Raw genomic sequence first — 19417 nt, forward strand, 5'->3', positions numbered from 1 at the left:
ATGCTCACTCACAAGGGCAAACGCACACATAGGCCCGCTCACTCACTTGCACTCACACATACTCATACAGGTGTAATGTGAGGATATATCCGGGTTGCTGATGGATCACACCTCGTTACGATGATTGGCTCTGCTGGTCCTGGCGCATAGCCAATGGGGGGAAGTCTAGGGGCGTGGCCCTGACGTAATGGGAAGGTGACATCTGTAAGTAAAGGATTGGTTCTGCTGGCTTTAGCTACAGCCAATGGGGGGACGATTCAGGGGCGTGGTCCTGGGAGCGTACGATGGAGTCTAGAAGATTCCATAGAGGTTAACCAGGATTGGTGGAAAGGTACCATGTGACCCGGGTATTAAAAGGGGTGGAGACGAACAACACGTGGTCAGATCTGGAACGAACGTAGGGTGAGGCCACGCTGGAGCGGGGTCCAGGCTGCCACGTGGCCGCGCGTCTCCCTCTCCCTCTCTCCCTCTCACGCTGTCTGTCAGCAGCGTGAAGGAGTAAGATAGGAGTGTTGTGAACGAAAGACAAATAAAGACCAGATTCCAGAAGTCGCTTCCACGACCTTTATTACACAGGCACGCTCCCGAGTATGTGTAGTACAGAATGGGTCCCTGTGTCCGCATATAACTGTGTGTACTCATGTACATGTCTCTATCTACATAATGTCCCAATATACCTGGGTCTTCCATCGGAGGTTTTTGGGTTAGATCGCGTAAATATATCAATGCGTTGTTAAAAACCGCCACCACCCGACACAGCCAACTGGTAAGGGTTGTCACCTAAACAGAACATTCCAATTCGTCACTAGTACAGCACTAACCGGTGTGTTGGAGAGCAAAGCAACAACATTTACAATCTGAGTACGACGTTTCGCCAGTAATTACAACGAGCTTCATCAGGCGACAGCCAGATTTGTGGAGAAGTCCACCTGTTTCGTTCCTTACATAGAGGCGTAGATGTGGAGACTACGCTTCTGCGCTCTTGCACAATGTGGGGGGGGGGGGGGGAAATTACTGAGTCAACGTACATTAGGCATGTGCATTATGCAGGCCCTTTGAACGTGTCCTTCCTGTCTATTGTTTATTAAAATAGCCATACCAACGATAATCCCTATTGAAGTACGCTGCCCTTTGTAGGCATGCAATTAAATTATGTATTTCATTATTCGCTTCCACGCAGCACTAAGGCGGTAGCTATCCGAACGGTTAAAGTTATTTTGATTAGCTAGTTTTGCACAACACTTCAACATTATCAAAATCAATTGAGTGGCCTTGTTGGCACGCGTATTCTGCTACTGCTGTTACTGGTAGCAACCACCTGATTCCACCAGTCCACAGGGGATTATTGTGTCCGTCCGTCGTGTATCCAAAAATGGGAGGGGTGAGGCTGGGTGGGGAGGGGCTGGGTGGGGAGGGGCTGGTCACTCCGTGGTGCCCTTTTAAAACTCAACGTTTAAACTACTCACGCCGGCTTGTGCCCGCCCTCGCAGTCGGGCATATTTGCGGAATACACCACGCCGCCGTTGACCCTGGCCATTGACCGAGCAACCCAACGTTCCTACCAGCTCCCTCCGCAGGAATGTGTTGTTATTTTGTTTGGTTTTGGTATTCAATGCCCTATTGATTTGTGCATCATTGTCACCGTTCATTTGCAGCACTTCTTTAACATGTTGAATTTCACTTCTCAGACTGTCACCATTTGACACTTTCTTAGCTCGATGAATGAGCGTCTTGATAAGAGCAGATTTCTGTGCGGGTGATGGTGTGACTGCATTCAGATAGGCGTCAGTATGCGTTTTCTTTCGGTAAACACTGTGTTGTTTTTCCATTTCAATCCCGTCCGAGCAGAATATCCAGAAATGTCAGAGTTCTATCAGCTTCCACTTCCATGGTGAACTGGATGGATGGGTTTTGCGAGTTGAGACGATTAAGAAATGCGTTCAGTGTATCTTTGCCGTGTGGCCAGACCACCAATGTGTCATCCACATATCTAAACCAAGCAGATGGTTTTAGTGTGCTTGAAGCTATTGCTTTTGCTTCAAAATCTTCAATGTACAAATTCGCTATACCAGGATACTAAGGAGAGCACATTGCTGCTCCTTCCTTTTGTTTAAAGAAGTCACCTTTCCACAAGAAGTGTTCTTTAGACAGTGTTCAGCTAGTCTTGGGATATCTTTGGCTAAACCTTTGTTCGTTACCAGAGTGTCGAGTAATTTAATTGACCCGTTGACCGGAACCCTCGTGAATAGAGAGGTCACATCAAAACTTACGAAAATATCATTAGGTCTAGATTTGAAGCTTTCGTGACTGCAGCTAATTCGGCTGTGACGGTCCCACCTGATGACGGAGACTTGTGTTGCCTCCGAAACGTCGTGATTTTTGTTTTTATTTTATTTTATTTTCATTAATTTTGATGTATTACCTACGTGACTTTACCGAAAAAACCTAAGAATATAATATCATTAGGGTTAAGCTTAATATCTTTCATTATATGTTTGATGTAAGGCTGTATTTGTTTCGTTACGTATTGTGCTAATTTGTACGTGGCAGAGCCTATTGTACTACGGGTCTTAATGGGACATGAGGTTTGTGAAAAAAATTTTGGTAGCCCATAAAAATCTTGGTGGTTTTGATGCCCTTGGTTTGATCAGGTATTGCTCTTCCTTGAGAATAGATGACTTGGCAATGATTGCCGTTGTTTTACGTTCTAAAAATCTTTGGTTTTATTATCATAGTCCTCACGGGGCATAACAACAAATCGATCAGGCCCTTATCAGCAGCAAGAATTTGGATATCTTTATTTGCTCCTAATTCCCTTAAGGCTTTTGCTTCACCGAAGTTAATATGTTTTTGGCAATTTGCTGTTCTCAATAATTTTGTCAACCTCGTGCCGAGTCATCTCAGCTTGATTATGGGGGAGATGTCTCACTGCTGATTCAACTTCAGCGATGATCTTATCGACAGGGATTCTACGTGGGGCAACAGCAAAGTTAAGACCTTTTCACAGGACTGAAACCACATATCGCTGGATAATTCAACGTTAGTCATGTTGTCACTATCTCACCATATCCCCGACATGTAACACACTGATATGGGACATCAATAATCGTTTTCTGGAGTTACAGATGGGACATGTAACACGGGGAGATGTACCATCTCAGTTCTACATGTAACTCCGCTCCTTGTCTCCATGTAACTATCGCCCCTTGTCCCCCAGTGTAATATCACACGGAGCGTGCCGCTGATGCTGTCGCTGTCGCTGAGCTTCACCGACGTGACCCCACCTCGTCCAGCCACACCGCCGACGGACGACTTCTTCCTGCCGTTCATGCAGGGACGCACTTGAACGTGCGTGCACGTGTGTGGAGAGTGGTCCTGTCGTGGTTAGTGCACTTTGCTAAATACTCGGCGGCCTGCGTCTGTTTACCAGCCACGGTTAACATCAGTGGTCCATTATCTGAACTGATTCTGGGCCTCGAGACTCAACCTAAATTGAAAAGCTGGTGCCGTGTGTAAACATCAGCATTACAGAGAGAAATGCGACTCAGTGTAGTGCCGGTCACAGCAACTCATTGTGCACTGTGCTGACTTGAATAGGTTCTCGCTAACAGCACTCGTTCCTACTGGGTAAATGGGGGTCCATGTGTGTGTGCGTGTACACACAGTTGGCGTGTAATGATGCAGATTTCATCAGTTAATCTGAGTTCTAACATCAGTGGTGAGTGACATCAGAACCAGTCCAGGACCCCCCCTAGGTCGACTTAGCCCGACCAGGAGCTGGCATGTTGTAAACGTCATCACTGGGGTAACAAGTGTCCGGGTTCTGGAAATGCCACCCCTTAGTATGCCGTGTCAATCTGAATAGGCGCTTGCTAACAGCACTTGCCCCACGAGTTTGGTGTGTGTTTGTGTGTACACATGTGTGCATGTCAATATGAGCACATGCATGTGTACCTATGTCCCCCCCATATGTGCACACGCATGTTCATATGCTTTTGTCTGAATGCTCAATTGCCTGTGATTTTTATGACAACTATATGTGATGACACCACAGACTATGCACAGCTGTCACCGTCACACAAGCCATATATTGTCACAATTAAACATTATTTTTACGCAACAACAATCTCCGTCTTCAACGTGTAACGCTTTTTTTCCAAGTGTCGTGAATACGCGACTCCCAGCACCTGGGCTTAAACCCAGGACTTGAGGCACTGGGAGTAAGTACATTGACAATCATGAACTTATACTGGTAGGAAGCTCCTGGTTACACCAGCCCACAGGGGATTACTGTGTCCGTCGTGCAGGGAGGGGCTGGGTGGGACTGGTCACCCCGTGGTGCCCTTATAAAACGCAACGTTTAACCTACTTACGCCGGCTTGTGCCCGCCCTCACAGTCGGGCATATTTGCGGAATACACCACGCCGCCGTTGACCCTGGCCATTGACCGAGCAACCCAACGTTCCTACCAGCTCCCTCCGCAGGATTCTGTTAGTGGTGGAGTCATTTAGGAAAGGGTCATAGTCCAGTTAGAGCTTAATAGAGGCTACAAGATACAATGGAATGTGTCAGGCTGATTTGGTGCTGCTTTCTAGTAGCAGGGGACCAGTCTTCATAAGACAACTATTGACTTTCCACAGCTGTGGGGCCTATTTTATTGACAGAGGCATGATGGGCTGAGTCTGCCCCCAAAGAGAATTTGGAATTCCTGATTGTATGCCAAGCACACGAGCTAACGAAACTATATATATACTCGCACTGTGTAACGATGTGGAATCCTGCAACGTATTGCCATCAGGAGTACTCAGCGCACTGGGCCCCTTCATATTAACGTGAATTCCCACGATCTGCTTTGGGGGAAGTCACCAGTGATTTTATGTTATTCAGGGGAGACTCGGCCGTGCCATACAGATAAATAATACGTACCAAATTGAGGATTGTAAAAGTATAACCCCATGATACATCGAGATATTGAATCTCAATGTCTCTCGCCTGATGAAATTATGAACACCATTGCATTTCTCTACAGACTTGAGTTCGTGTAGATAAACACTATTATACAAGTGCCCCTCATCGAAAGACTTAATTGTGGAGGTTACATGTTCATCATCATCATAATTTTAACATTCAATGGTGTGATGCTCACATCTTCCGGTATTTCAAAATGAAAACCTGAGGAGCATTATTATAAACCGATTTGCACCATTTGCGATTAACCCTTTCCCATTCCAATAACGTACGTGTGTGTCATCAGTTTCAAATAAAATACCTTTGTTACCGAAGCTCCCACAATGCCTTGCGGGAGGGAGTATGTCACAATTTGCCGCCAGCTATCAGAGTGGTCATGTCGCTTTGGTTCTCTGTGGAGAGGACGTCTTTAAAAACGGCGCGATGCCCCTCTAAATAAATTAATAAATACTCAGAATTGTCCAAACATATTTCAGAGAACCCTCCTGCAAATGAGTGCTGGGACTCGTGAGTGAGGCTTTTCTTGGTGTATAAACATTTTCAAGGCGAGAGTCTTGGTTGTGGGAAGTTTTTACTTTTTACAACGTAGTCCTCCCAGCAGGCCGAGGACGTGAAATAACGTCACCATGTATGTGAAGTATAGTAAACTACGGCGGGAAACCACTTGACGGGTAGCACACTTTATTCACACTTGGGTTGTCACAATAACACGTGTTGTCACTACAGCTCACGCTACACGTTCCACCTGACACGTGTGGTAACTACTGCTCACGCTACACGTTCCACCCGGCTACACACACACGGGCATTCCAGCCCCGTAGCATCCGGGGGAACCTCTAGACCCACCCCAGCTTGGGTACGGATCACGACCACTGGGTCCCGTGGCCCGGTCCTCACACGGACGTCCGGCCCCCGGGTCCCAAGGTCCCGCCTCTGAGCCACACAGGGCCCCGGTCCCTACAAGGACAGCGGGACTAGGTGTCTCAGGGCCCTATCTCTTCCTCCTCCGTCTTCCGTCTTCACTGGTCGCCAACTTCTCCCCGAGCGCCCGCGCGCACCGCCTTATATAGCCCTCCGCTCCAAGGAGACGGAGCCTATGCGGACCGCGATGCGAGCACCCACCCTAGCCGACCAATCATCACGCGCTGCCACACGATCCCTTCTTGTGCCAGCGCACATAACCAATCCCCACGCGCTGCCACACGATCCATCACTGTCAGCGCGCGTCACCAACACACAGCCAATCACCATCACATAACCCATGACCCCGCGCTGACCTACGATCCCTCACCGTCAGCGCGCGTCACCAACACACAGCCAATCACCACGCGCTACCCCACGATCCTTACTACCAGCGCGTATCACCACTACATATGTATGTAGGTCTTTTACACTCGTCGTAGCCAACCATACTAGTCAGAGGTGTGGGCGAAGATCAAAAACAAAAAAGCACCTATACTGTCAGTGCAAGGGGCGGTGACGTGGCTTAGCAGTAGCTTGTTCGCCGCTTTCTCCAAACATTCACGGTTCAAATACAGCTGCCCTGGTTATTATTACTGTGATTGTAATAACCGTAATAGCAATACGCACCATCGGCTTTAGAGTGGGTATTAAAAATCCCCCGTCCGCAAGAGAATATTGGCGCCGCGGTGGCAAGATGTTAGCTACCTCGCCTGGTATACAGGAGGTTGTGAATTAAATCCCAACACCGACTCCTGTATATTTGGAGTTTGTATGTTCTCTCATTGGTCGCGTGGATTTTTCTCCGGGTCCTGTTTTTTTCCCCCTCATTTAGAATCAACATGCGTTTAGAGCACTTGGCTGCTATAAATGTCCATATAAGCCACTTCGTTGAGCTATCATTTCATAGCCAGGCCGCTTCTGAAAAAGAGGAATGTTTAGTTCAGTGGGCCTTACCTGGTAAAGTAAAATCGTTTTTTTTTATAGAGTAGGCCACTGTGTGCCAGGCAGCAGGGTTGGACCCTGACAAACTTGGAGTTTGTCAATTCTCTAAAAAATACCTGCAAAATGATCAATTGGTATTATACGCAGCAATCATTAACTCCCTGATAGAAGCAGACAGGTCACTCTTACAAATGAGATTCTGCCGGTCTTTTTTTATAGTTGTCACCTGCTTAAGACAAAACAAAAATTAGAAAATTTTAACTGAGACCACCAAGATTTAAAATGTGGCCATATTTTGCATGTAAAACATGGTGATGTCATTAGACGCAAGGCCATGATCGTCGCAATCGCACCTTTGATCGAAACATTTCACATTTTTTATGTATTCCTCTTTATTTGTTTCCAGCCTCCATACACTTTGCTGTACCTGATGAAACATATTCCTGCGGAGGGAGCTGGTAGGAACGTTGGGTTGCTCGGTCAATGGCCCAGGGTCAACGGCGGCGTGGTGTATTCCGCAAATATGCCCGACTGTGAGGGTGGGCACAAGCCTGGCCTGAGTAGGTTAAACGTTGAGTTTTATAAGGGCACCACGGGGTGACCAGCCCCTCCCCTCCCCACCCTCCCCACCCAGCCCCTCCCTCCCCACCCATCCCCTCCCTGCACGACGGATGGACACAATAATCCCCTGTGGGCTGGTGTAACCAGGAGGTTCCTACCAGTATTAAGTTACTCATCAGTTACAGAAAGTGTTATCATTTAGGAATCAGTTGCGATGACATTGTTGACTCACAATGGCCAGTTCCTTCAGCGGGTTATCATCGCTGGGTCAAACATCCACTTCACAGCAGTGTACCGTTGTGCAGCAGAGTTTATAAAAATGAACATGCAACATCAATGAAAGAATTGGTACTCCGTAAACGCCATAGGAATGCGGAATTTCCCACCACCGACACTCAGGGACCGCGAGTGCTGCCCGTTAGAACAAGGAGACACTGGGGTTTTTGAGTGGAAATTACAGGGATGGCTGATCAGGAATAAAAACTGCGACCTCAAATCGTGCTGTACCGCAACTGCAAATGCTTTCATGATTGCACTCGGTCAGGGCATGGTAAAGTGTGAAATACTGATAAATGATTCCTGACGGTGGTGCCCGGGGTACCAAATCATACAATATGGCCGAGGCAATTAAATATTTTATTTCTGGGACACTATTTTTTCCCAGGGGTGTTACTTCACTCCGCGACTGGGGTACCAATCAATCCGAAATCTGTGCCACTCCGCGATGTCGAAAAGCAGCGAGGACGATTGCGCTGAAACCCTGAACAATCGCGGTACGCACCGTAGTGGTGCATCGTGTACAGCTCGTCGAGATGAGTCGAATGCCGTATCTCCGACCATCAACAGAGACTAAAAATGACTGCATCACGGACATTATGTGAGAACCGGAGAACTATGGTACCCTGGGGTACCGCCATAAGTTCAAATAGTTGCTGTGCCAACCAGCAGCTCGAAATAAATCATATCCCTAACCCCAGCCCTATCCATAACCTCAACCCTATCTGCCCATAAATGATCATTCCATGCCCATTAACGTCGCCAAGACCTTGTTCCCTGGGCGACAAAACATACTCCGATTGGTGGCAGTTGTACCGCTTCCACTGACAATTCGATGAAGCTGTCGCAACTTAGGGTTGAGATTCGATTCAAGACTCGATTATTTTCTCGGAATTGTAGTGCACGTAGTAACCACCGGTGGTAAATGAAGTATCCACTTAATGGGGTTGCACGGGCGATGTTAACCCATTGCTTGCAAAATATATTAATCGAAACATTTGATTCTTGAACGCTCAATTCAATGTTCGTAACACGAGTTTGAGAATCGATGTCAAACAGTACGGAGATTTATCAAGTCATATCTTTAGAGCAGCGGTGTTTTTCCACTTTATCGCCTCCAAACGCAGGTGCGGGCAGCAGTCCTGCGGCCATTATGTTCCGAGGTGTGTTTTATAAAAACAAATAAATAAGACCGAATGAATGTTGTGCGTCCGCACACACAGCGAGGGTAACCACAACGATTCAACAAATAACATCAACAAACACATTCCTGCGGAGGGAGCTGGTAGGAACGTTGGGTTGCTCGGTCAATGGCCAGGGTCAACGGCGGCGTGGTGTATTCCGCAAATATGCCCGGCTGTGAGGGCGGGCACAAACCGGCGTGAGTAGGTTAAACGTTGAGTTTTATAAGGGCACCACGGGGTGACCAGCCCCACCCCTCCCACCCCCCACCCAGCCCCTCCCCACCCAGCCCCTCCCTGCACGACGGACGGACACAATAATCCACTGTGGGCTGGTGTAACCAGGAGGTTCCTACCAGTATAACGACGGCAAGGGTAGGAGGCAGTTTACAGTAGCAGATGCAATTTGAATCGGAGTATAAAAAATAAATAAAAAATAGACAATTTAGGTGTGAAACTTCAGGTCTAAACAAAAACATATCAAGGGTTTTAGATGACCAATTGTGTGGCAGTGGCCAAGTAACGCAACAAACAAAACGTTAAGAATTCTCAAACGCGCGACAAGTCGGTTCTGCCGGCATGAGAGTGAGACGATGGCCGGTGATGAAAACTCACGAAATTCAATAAATTGGCCACGTGTGGTCCGAGTGACAACCATAATCACAGCGGGGGTATCAGAGATGAGTTGACAGATTTGAAGTTTTCGTGACTGCAAGGATTCATACTCGTTGGTTCTTTCGGTAAAGTCACGTAGGTAAATAATTAAATGAAATCACGACGTTTCGGGCGCAACACAAGCATCCTTCTTCAGGTGTACTTTCCCTAAGTTGTCCCCACGCTTGTATTGCGCCCGAAACGTCGTGATTTAATTTACTTAAATGTTTTACCTACGTGACTTTACCGAAAAAAACAAAGAGTATGAGTTGACAGATTTACAGCGAGTGGAGATGTAGCGAGCACTCTGATAGCTGCGGCAAAGAGACACGCAGAATAACCACACGGTCTTATCCAGTTATCTTTTATACCGCTGCTAAAACGTATGCAAGACAAACATTGGTGTCGGATTAAATGGAACCGATGTCATACTCGTTGGTTCTTTCGGTAGAAAATGAATAGATCACGACGTTTCGATCGCAACACAAGCAATCGCCATCAGGCGGGACAATCACACCTGATGACGATTGCGCGTGTTGCAATCGAAACGTCGCGATCAATTCTTTTTCTACCTACGTGACTTTACCCAAAGAACCCAGGAGTATGGATTCCTGCAGTCACGAAAGCTTCAAATCAAGATTGGAACTGATGTCGTTTGTCGGGCGTAACAGAGCCTGGAGGAGGCAGTGTTATTTTAAACCCGCCTCTGTTTTGAGTGTTGAATTACCGTACTAACGTCTATTTTTAAAAACTCGGGAGACGCTTTAATGAGAGAACTGCTGCTGCTGCTGTAGTGGCTGAAATACGTATGACGTGAAAGTATCCAAAAACAAAAACCAGTACCTCCCATGGGTGGAAAAAACCCGATTTTCCCAGCGGCAGGCATCGGGTTTTTTCTTTAATACAATTAAACCCGATTTCGGGGAATTAAAACCTGGTTTAATGAATACGAAACTCTGATAGGCTTAGGCTGCTTCCTCGTCGGTGCTGCTATCGTACTCGGGGCCGTCAGGCACGGGGTAGTCGTAGAATGCGGCGTGCAGGTTGGTCTTGATGAACACGAGCTTCTCCTCCACAATAGTGGGCGCCAGTAAGTTCCTTAGCTTGGAATGGATGAAGCCCATCGTTGAGAAGTTGGCGAAGTGCGGTTCTGCAATTAGAACCAATTAAACCGGATTTCTCCCAATCTCAGATGATCGGGTTTAATATAAAAAGACAATTAAACCCGATTGTGAAAAACCCGACTGTGCCACCCTTGGTACCTCCAGAGGTGGTGGCCCAATGGTTACAGCGCTGCACTTTAAACTCGGCAACCCAAGTTTGGCTCCCAGGCCGTGGCTAACATGGGTGACGGGTACGATCTGAAACCAATCCTCAGCATCCTCTTTCCTTCACCAACCCACCGCACTGACCGCTGTGAAGCACGATGGATGAATCCTCTTTTGCAAAGTAGCCAACCGTGCAAATCGGAGGTGCGGTGTAAAAGAACAAACGAAACACAAAAATCAGTTCTAAAGAAATTAGTTTTCAATCGCGATTTAAAAGTGCATAGCTCCAATAGCTTCCTCGTATCGGAAGAGCGTTCCAGACGGCCGCAAAAGCACACCCGAAACCGTGCGATCAAACATCTCCCAAACACATTCCTGCGGAGGGAGCTGGTAGGAACGTTGGGTTGCTCGGTCAATGGCCAGGGTCAACGGCGGCGTGGTGTATTCCGCAAATATGGCCGACTGTGAGGGCGGGCACAAGCCGGCGTGAGTAGGTTAAACGTTTAGTTTTATAAGGGTACCACGGGGTGACCAGCCCCTCCCCACCCAGCCCCTCCTCACCCAGCCCCTCCCCACCTAGCCCCTCCCCACCCAGCCCCTCCCCACCCAGTCCCTCCCCCCCACCCAGCCCCACCCCTCCCACCCAGCCCCACCCCTCCCCCCCACCCAGCCCCACCCTTCCCACCCTCCTCTCCCCACCCAATCCCACCCCTCCCACCCAGCCCCACCCCTCCCACCCAGCCCCACCCATCCCACCCTCCCTACCCAGCCCCTCCCCACCCAGCCCCACCCTCCCCACCCAGCCCCACCCCGCCCATTTTTTGATGCACGACGGACGGACACAATAATCCCCTATGGGCTGGTGTAACCAGGAGGTTCCTACCAGTAAAATGGCACGGCATATGGGGGCCTTCATTCAACAGTGAATTGGCAATGGGCTCAAAAGTGGTCCAAAAACATAAACCGTTGCACACCAAGGTGGATGTTGTAAAGACGAGAAAGGCATCGTGGGAAGCATCCACATCGCCTTGCAAGCCCCACTACAGCTTACATGATAGATGCATGGCAGTCGAGTGAAATGACCAGTGTGTCAAGTGCAAACAGGCTTCACCCTTATAGGGGGTTATAAGCGCACTGCTACCCGACATGACAATTGCACATCAGTTTCACCTTTATTAGGAATCGTTAAGTCCGTGATGCTCCCGCCGTCTAACGCCTAACGGTACCGTAATAAACTAAAAAGAAGAGTCCTTCTCGAACGGAAAAATGTTGGGCTTCCAGATGTCAGCAATGAAATTGTATTCGAAGCCGTTGAATGTCGAAGGTTCGACTGTGCAGCAGTTGGGGGCCTCTAGCAAATGAGATGGCGAAGTGTGGCAGCATCAACAGCTGTGATTATGATGACCCCTTGACCTTGAGCTTTGGGCTCGAACACACACGGTGACCCTAAAGGTCAAACTCTGATCTTATTTTAATGTATACAGCGCCTTAACCAAGGCGCTGAACGGAGGGGATTGGCAATTTGCACAGCAGAACGGTGTGATAATACGTTTTTGAGGACGGTAGTACATGAATATGATGCGTCAAATATACGACGGTGAGTGGATAATGAGCGAGTGTGATGGATGGATGGATAGACAAGTTGGGAAGAGGGACAGTGTTAATAATGGCGAAGGGAGGGGGAAGGAGAGTTTTGGTAAGCAAGGGAAAATAAGTGGGTTTTGAGGGAAGAATGAAAAATTGACAGTGGGTCTGATTCAATCTTGACTTAAAGCTTTCGTTACTACAGGAATTAATATTCTTTGGGTATTTTGGTAAAGTCACACAGATAGGTTCAAATTAATAAAAATTAAATAAACAAAAAACTGAAACATTTCGATCGCTTGTGTTGTGATCGAAACGTCGTAGTTTTTTGTTTATTTTATTAATATTAATTTGAACCCATCGACGTGACTTTACCGAAGGACCCAAATAATATCGTGGGGCTGATTGTTTGACGTGCAGGGGCAGTTTGTTCCGGGGAAAGGGGGCCAGATAGATGCGAGAAAGAACGGAATCGTGATTGGGCACAAGGAGAAGATGGAACAGAGACAGCTGGGATTGTGAACAGAGAATGTCGAGACAGAGCGAAGAACGAGATAAGGGACGTGAGATACGTTGGGGCAGAGATATGTAAAATAGGGCAAGGAATTTGAAGAGGCAACGATAGACTGGTAGCCAGAGTGTGGCTGGAGGAGAGGCGATGTGTCGGAGTGGTAGGGGAGATTGAAGATGATCCAGACAGCGGCATTTTGGATTTACGAGTGATTTCAATGCGTAGGAGGGAAGACCGAACATGAGGGAGTTGCAGCAATCGAGTCGAGTGAAGATGAGTGAATTGGAAGTTTCGTAGCACTAGTTGAGATGAGGGGGCGGACCTTTGCAAATGTTGTACAGGTGAAAGCGGCAGGAACGGGTAGTGGCAGACATGTGGTCGGACAGAGAGAGAGGAGTCAAATATGATGCCGAGATTACGCGCAGATGGAGATAGGATGGGGAGGAGGGGAACTGGAAGCAGGGAGGAAAATAATTTTGGTTTTGGAAGGAACACGTTCCTTCGGAGTGGGCAGGTAGAAACTTGGTTGGACAGCGCATTTGTGCGATCCGTGTCACGCGGCGCAAGCTGCGTCGTGCTGAGCCCGCCCGAAGCGCTTTATGAAATACAAATCGAGGGCGTGGCTATGCACGACAGACAGACAAATTATCCCTGGTGGGCAGTGTGGAAGTGTTGTTCCTACCTGTCGAAAATAATTGAGATTTTTTTTGGAGGATGAATACACAGAGTGCTGGGAGATCCAAGATTGGATGGTGAACAGGCAGGTGGAAATGTGAGAAGCAAGGTCAGGAGTGAAAGAGGGGAAGGAGAAACTATGAATAAGGAGAGAACATTTTAATTTTACAATCTACAGGACCCTTTTTGCCAGTATTAAGATAAAAATTAAAATAAAAGGCAATAATTAAAATGTTCAAACAACCACGTAGACACCTATTTGGTGTTTTCTTATTTTTTATCATCTTAAATTTACAATATTAGATCTCCTTTTCCAGTACCAAAATATAATAATAGGGGTTTTCCCCTTTTTCCTGGCAACAAAACTGAAACCTTTTTACGAGGAATCATGTCTGCATTAACCACAATGCTTGTGGTCAAAATGCAAACAAAAAACACGCTCTGATAACATATGCATTGATAATTGGTTTTTTACCCTTCTATCTGGCAACAAAACTGACACCTTTTTTTACAAGGAGTCATGTTTGCATAGACCACAATACCTGCAGTCATAATGCAAACAAAAACATAACTCTGATAATGTATGCACTCTCATTGAAGTTGATTGGTCCACATCCGAGACAGCTTTCCTTAGAGCCTAGGGTTGGACCAGATGACGCCAAAAGGTGTCAGTTTTGTTGCCAGATAGGAGGGAAAAAAACAATTATCATATTTTTTACTGCCAAATGAGGTTCCAATGGTGTAATCATATGCATTGTCCTTGAAACTGTTTGGTCCACACCAGAGGCGGCTTTCTTTCGTCTCGATTGGTGCTGGACCAGAGGACGCCAAAAGGCGTACAGCTCAAAGACAATGCACTATCAAAGTAATGAGGGCTCGGGGTGAGCATCTACATCGTTAGATCCCCTTTGCCCAATTCAGACGAAAGAAAGCCGTCTCTGGTGTGAACCAATCAGTTTCAAGCACAATGCATATATTATCAGAGCGTGTTTTTTCCTTGCATTTTGACCACAAGTATTGTGGTTAATGCACACATGATTCCTTGTAAAAAAAAAAGGTTTCAGTTTTGTTGCCAGAAAAAAGGGGGGGAAAACCCCTATTATTAATTTTACAACTTTCAAAAACCGACGACCAAATCACTCGGAATGCACCCGGATCTCTTGCGGATCTCGGAAGTCGAGCAGATATGCACAAAAGGCGTTACAGGCAGCTGCAGGGGCACTACACCAAGGGCTAGAAGTGGCAGCAAAAGTCATTGTTCTACTCTACTTTTATGCTCCCGTGTGTGTATTGTTCCTAGTGAAAGCAGTTAATTCACAAAAAGGCTGCACATGTGTAGTAGAGTTACCCACTCGATATTCACAAACTCGGAGAGCAAATCGTTAACAAGGTTTTCCCGCTCAAACTAACGGTCAGGGTCTCACAAGCTGTGAGAGCTGACCGTAAACAAGGTTTTCCCGCGCGACCAAACGGTCAGGGTCAGATAGGGTGAATTGGGATCGAAAAGCATATTGGGAACGACCAATCACAGGGTTCCACAAGGTGGACGGGGATTGGACAACCCGGCCACGAGCAAGTATAAAGCCAGAGCGCTCAGAGCTCTCGGGGAGTTGAACCACACGAAAACCCAAGACAGCGGAAGAAGCTTAGGACCCTGGACCAAGCCCTCCAGCCCTTATCAGGGCTAGGGTTCAGTGTAACCAGTGGACGGGAGACATCTCCCTAGGTCCAGTCAGAGGACACTGAAAGAGCGGGATATTGAGTAGCCTGTAGGGTACGGGGGCTTGTACGTTCTGAGTGTAACGGGTGAGGGGACCGTATATCCCTCAGTGCATAGGGACCGTGTTAATAAAAGTGTGTGCTACAAAAGACGTTGAAGAGTCCGTCTGTACAATACTACATTGGCGTCAGAAGATGGAAACAAGACGAACGAACCGCACGCGAAGTCCCGATGATGCAAGCTCCGACTCACCTGTGGGTGCCGCGGGCGGCGCTGAAGATGTTGGCGTGTTGCCAGCCGCCCCACCACCAGCTGTGCAGCCGATCGCCGCGAGCGACGGCACCCAGGCTGCTCACGCCCGCCTCGCCCAGCTGCTGCATGCTGCAGCAGCCATCCTGGAGCAACTTACCCTGGGGGCTGCGGGCGGGGAGGAGCGGCCGACGGCGGGCGTCCCCGCCATCGCAAACCCGGAAGAGAATGTCCTTCCCGCCGACGGGTCACGTGGGGGCGGAAGCCAAGTGTATGCTGGGACCTCCAGGGGCCAATCACAACACACCGCGTCATCGCAGAGCGACGCTGCCTCTGCAGGACCCTCCAGCAACACCGCGTCATCACGGCTGCCACGCCGTACAGTACATGTTGTTGACCAAGCCATCGCTGCGTTCAGGACCGAGTCCGAGCTTGCCGAAGACGACGACACAGCTGCTCTACAGCAGCGACTGCCTGTCTTTCGCGAATTCTCGTCCACAGGGGGCGACTGGGCGGCATTTCAACGTCGCTTCCTCAGCCATCAGGAGATGGTGGGCTGGTCGGATGCACAAGCACTTCGTGCACTGCCAGCCACCTTGGACGATGACTCTCTCGCTGCACTCATCTCCATTCCCAAGCGACAAAGGGCGACACTACAAGCAGCACTTCAGCGGCTGTCTGATGTCTACGGACCTCCTTCCGCCACACGCCACCAGTTCTACGAGAGACGGTGCAAGCCAAGGGAGTCGCCATTGGCGTTCCGCACCGCGCTACTCGTCATGGCAAGAGCGGCTTACCCCCGCATGGACGATGAGGCTATCGACGCACTCGTCCTTCAGAAGCTGCTGGAGATGGCGAGGGGGCTGCGCCTTGTCATCCAGGCCGTGGATGACGAGGACATGTGCTCACTGCGAGCTGCCCGGAGCATTCATGCTCACTTAATGCTTGACCAGGACGAGACCATCACCGCATCGGCTACGACATCGGTGCCTGCCAGCAGGGACAACGCTCGCTCTCCTGATCGAGTCTTCTCGACGTTCAGCGCGACGCCCCAGCGATCACCGGATCGCACCAGTCGCCGCAACGACTGGGAGCGGGGACGGCCCTTCCCCCGCGGCGACGCGACGTGTTTCAACTGTGGCCGCCGAGGCCACTTTTCTTCCGACTGCCGTGCACCTCGCCGCCGCTCCGCCGGATCCCGAGACTACAGAGCTTCCAGAGCAGCGCAGCATAACCAGGCAAGTCGCGGCACCCCACACGCTCGGCCCTCATACACACCACAACACACCATTGACTCCGCTCGGAACACGGCGTATGACACGCGGCGTTTGGCCGACTCTTCGCGACCACTGCGACCCGGGCAGTGGTCAGAGCTGGCCCATAGAGTGGTTGCAGCAACGGCGGGTTCCTCGGTGGTTGTTGGTTCGATCGAGGGGGTGGAAGTGCGCGTGCTTGTCAATACTGGTGCATCGGCCACTATCATCTCCGAGTTAATTTACAACATACTGCCCGGCCGATGTCGTTCATTGGAAAAGGTTTCCATTCCGTTTTTCACCGCTAATGGAAGTTCCCTAGGGATTCTCGGGCAAATTCGGGCTCAAATTGCCATTGGCGATATTAAATTGGCCGGACCTGTTTTTGTGTCTTCTTCCCTTGCGGTGCCGTGCCTTCTGGGAACTGATTTTCTTGCCAAAATGCCCATTAAAATCCTTATCGATCAGGGATGTATTGAACTTCCCTCGGGCCGCCGGATGGCATTTTTACCCGCGGCCACGCATTCACGGACGGAAAATGCTTCCGTACAGGCTTTTGCGGCTTGCGCTGTACGCATTCCGCCAGGGGCACAAATGCTCGTACCCTTACGGTTAAAGAAACCGCTCGCTCCCACCGCCTCGGTAAATGGCATTTTATTGGGACCCTCCAACACAGCAGTTAACAGCCTTTCGTTGGTGGCCGCACAGACTCTTGTAGCGGGCGACAGGGAGCCATTTATACAAGTTTTGAATGTCGGTCTGTCAGACACCGTCATTCCACAGGGGACAGTGCTCGCTCATGCGACAGTGGCGCCCCTGGGGACCGGGGTTGTCGGACACGTAGCGAACAGTCAGCAGCCTCTCCCTCATAACGTTGACGAGGGATGGATTGACGCTCTCTGCGCGGATGCCGGCGATTTATCCGGGTCACAGCAGAGTAAATTGCGGGCTCTTTTGCGGGAATTTTCGGATGTGTTCAGCAAATCACAATTTGATATTGGCTGCACCAAGCTGCTGCGTCACCACATTGACACTGGTGACGCTGCCCCTATCCGCCAAAACCCGTTTCGGCTCAGCCCTGCGGAGAAACAGCATGTTAAATGGGCAGTTGACGACATGCTGGCGGCTGATATCATTTCTCCTTCCAACAGCCCCTGGAGTGCCCCGATAGTGCTGGTCAAAAAGCACGACGGCAGTCTTCGATTCTGTGTAGATTTTCGGCGCCTAAATAAAATTTCTGTGGCTGACGCATATCCTCTTCCACGTATGGATGAGTCATTAGATGCTCTGGCAGGGGCGCGTTATTTTTCCACTTTGGACCTTCTGTCAGGGTTTTGGCAACTCCCCCTCGACGAAGCATCAAAGCCAAAGACTGCTTTTCGGACACCACAGGGCCTTTTCGAGTTTAATAGGTTGCCCATGGGGCTCCACTCGGCTCCAGCGACGTTTCAGAGGCTCATGGAGCTGGTCCTCGCTGGGCTCCAGTGGGACTCATGCCTTATCTATCTTGATGACGTTATCGTCTTTGGCCGCACGTTCAACGAACACATTGAACGGTTGCGCGCTGTTTTCGAAAAGATGCGAGCTGCGGACCTTAAATTCAAACCGCAGAAGTGCCACCTTCTGCGTGAGTCTGTGCGCTATCTAGGCCACATAGTCAGCCGCTCGGGTATTTCCACAGACCCTGAAAAGACTAAATGTGTCAGCCAATGGCCTACCCCCACCTCTGCTGGGGATGTTCGCAGTTTTATCGGGTTCGCGTCGTACTACCGACGTTTTGTGGCTGGTTTCGCTACAATCGCCAAGCCACTACACGCTCTTACAGCGAAAGGGCTGAAATTTAATTGGGGAGACGCGGAACAGGCCGCATTTGACTCCTTACGGAATGCTCTTGTAGCAGCACCGCCCCTGGCTTACCCCGATTTCGCAAAGCCATTTATTCTGGACACCGATGCCAGTAACACCGGGATCGGCGGGGTGCTGTCCCAAATCGTTGATGGCGTTGAGAGGGTGGTTGCCTATGGAAGCAGGGTTTTGTCCCCTGCAGAGCAACGTTAGTGCGTAACCCGACGCGAGCTGCTGGCCATTGTTTACTTTATACAACAATACAGGCCATACCTGTACGGTCAACGGTTTACTGTGCACTCCGATCACTCTGCGTTACAATACGCTTTGCGCATTGACCAACCGTCTGGCCAGCTCTCCCGATGGCTTGAAGTCCTCCACGACTACAATTTTATGGTGATTTACCGTAAGGGTACACAGCACAGTAATGCGGACGCGCTATCTCGCCTCCCGTCAGAACAATGCGCCTGTTTCACGGGTTCTGGCCGGTGCAAACCGCAAATAGTACGCCCGGTTGCACCTCCTGAAACGGTTTCTGCTGCCCTTCCTTCCGATCCTGCGCCGGGTGTGGACCACCAAAATCCGCCAGCAAGTGACGACTTGCTGGGGATAACGTTGGATGAATGGGGTCGGCACCAAATGAACGACGCGTCATTGTTGCCTTTGCGTCGTCGCGCATGTGATTCGTCCTCACATTCAAGTAAATCGAACTCTTTTGCCATGCGCCGCGGTCTGCTCATGCACTGGGATGCTGATTCTTGCCAGTA

At 49.4% G+C, this 19417-nt stretch overlaps 2 protein-coding genes across 4 annotated transcripts in view; one reads left to right on the plus strand and one right to left on the minus strand.

The window, feature by feature from the left end:
- The window catches only part of TCTN1 (tectonic family member 1), a 31263-nt gene extending 27085 nt beyond the window's left edge, over positions 1-4178 (plus strand). For all 3 annotated transcript variants that reach the window (XM_078882508.1, XM_078882514.1, XM_078882518.1), the window contains one exon: positions 3218-4178. In XM_078882508.1, coding sequence (XP_078738634.1) covers positions 3218-3346 — 129 coding nt within the window. In that variant the 3' untranslated portion in view covers positions 3347-4178. The remainder of the gene's footprint in view (positions 1-3217) is intronic.
- A 1448-nt stretch (positions 4179-5626) lies between these two features.
- LOC144952122 (uncharacterized) overlaps positions 5627-19417 on the minus strand; it is a 60134-nt gene continuing 46343 nt past the window's right edge. The window contains exon 6 of the mRNA XM_078882536.1: positions 5627-6316. Within this exon, the coding sequence (XP_078738662.1) occupies positions 6300-6316 (17 nt within the window). The 3' untranslated portion in view covers positions 5627-6299. The remainder of the gene's footprint in view (positions 6317-19417) is intronic.

This window comes from Lampetra fluviatilis, chromosome 3 (genome assembly GCF_964198595.1).
Source record: "Lampetra fluviatilis chromosome 3, kcLamFluv1.1, whole genome shotgun sequence".
Lineage (NCBI taxonomy): Eukaryota > Metazoa > Chordata > Hyperoartia > Petromyzontiformes > Petromyzontidae > Lampetra > Lampetra fluviatilis.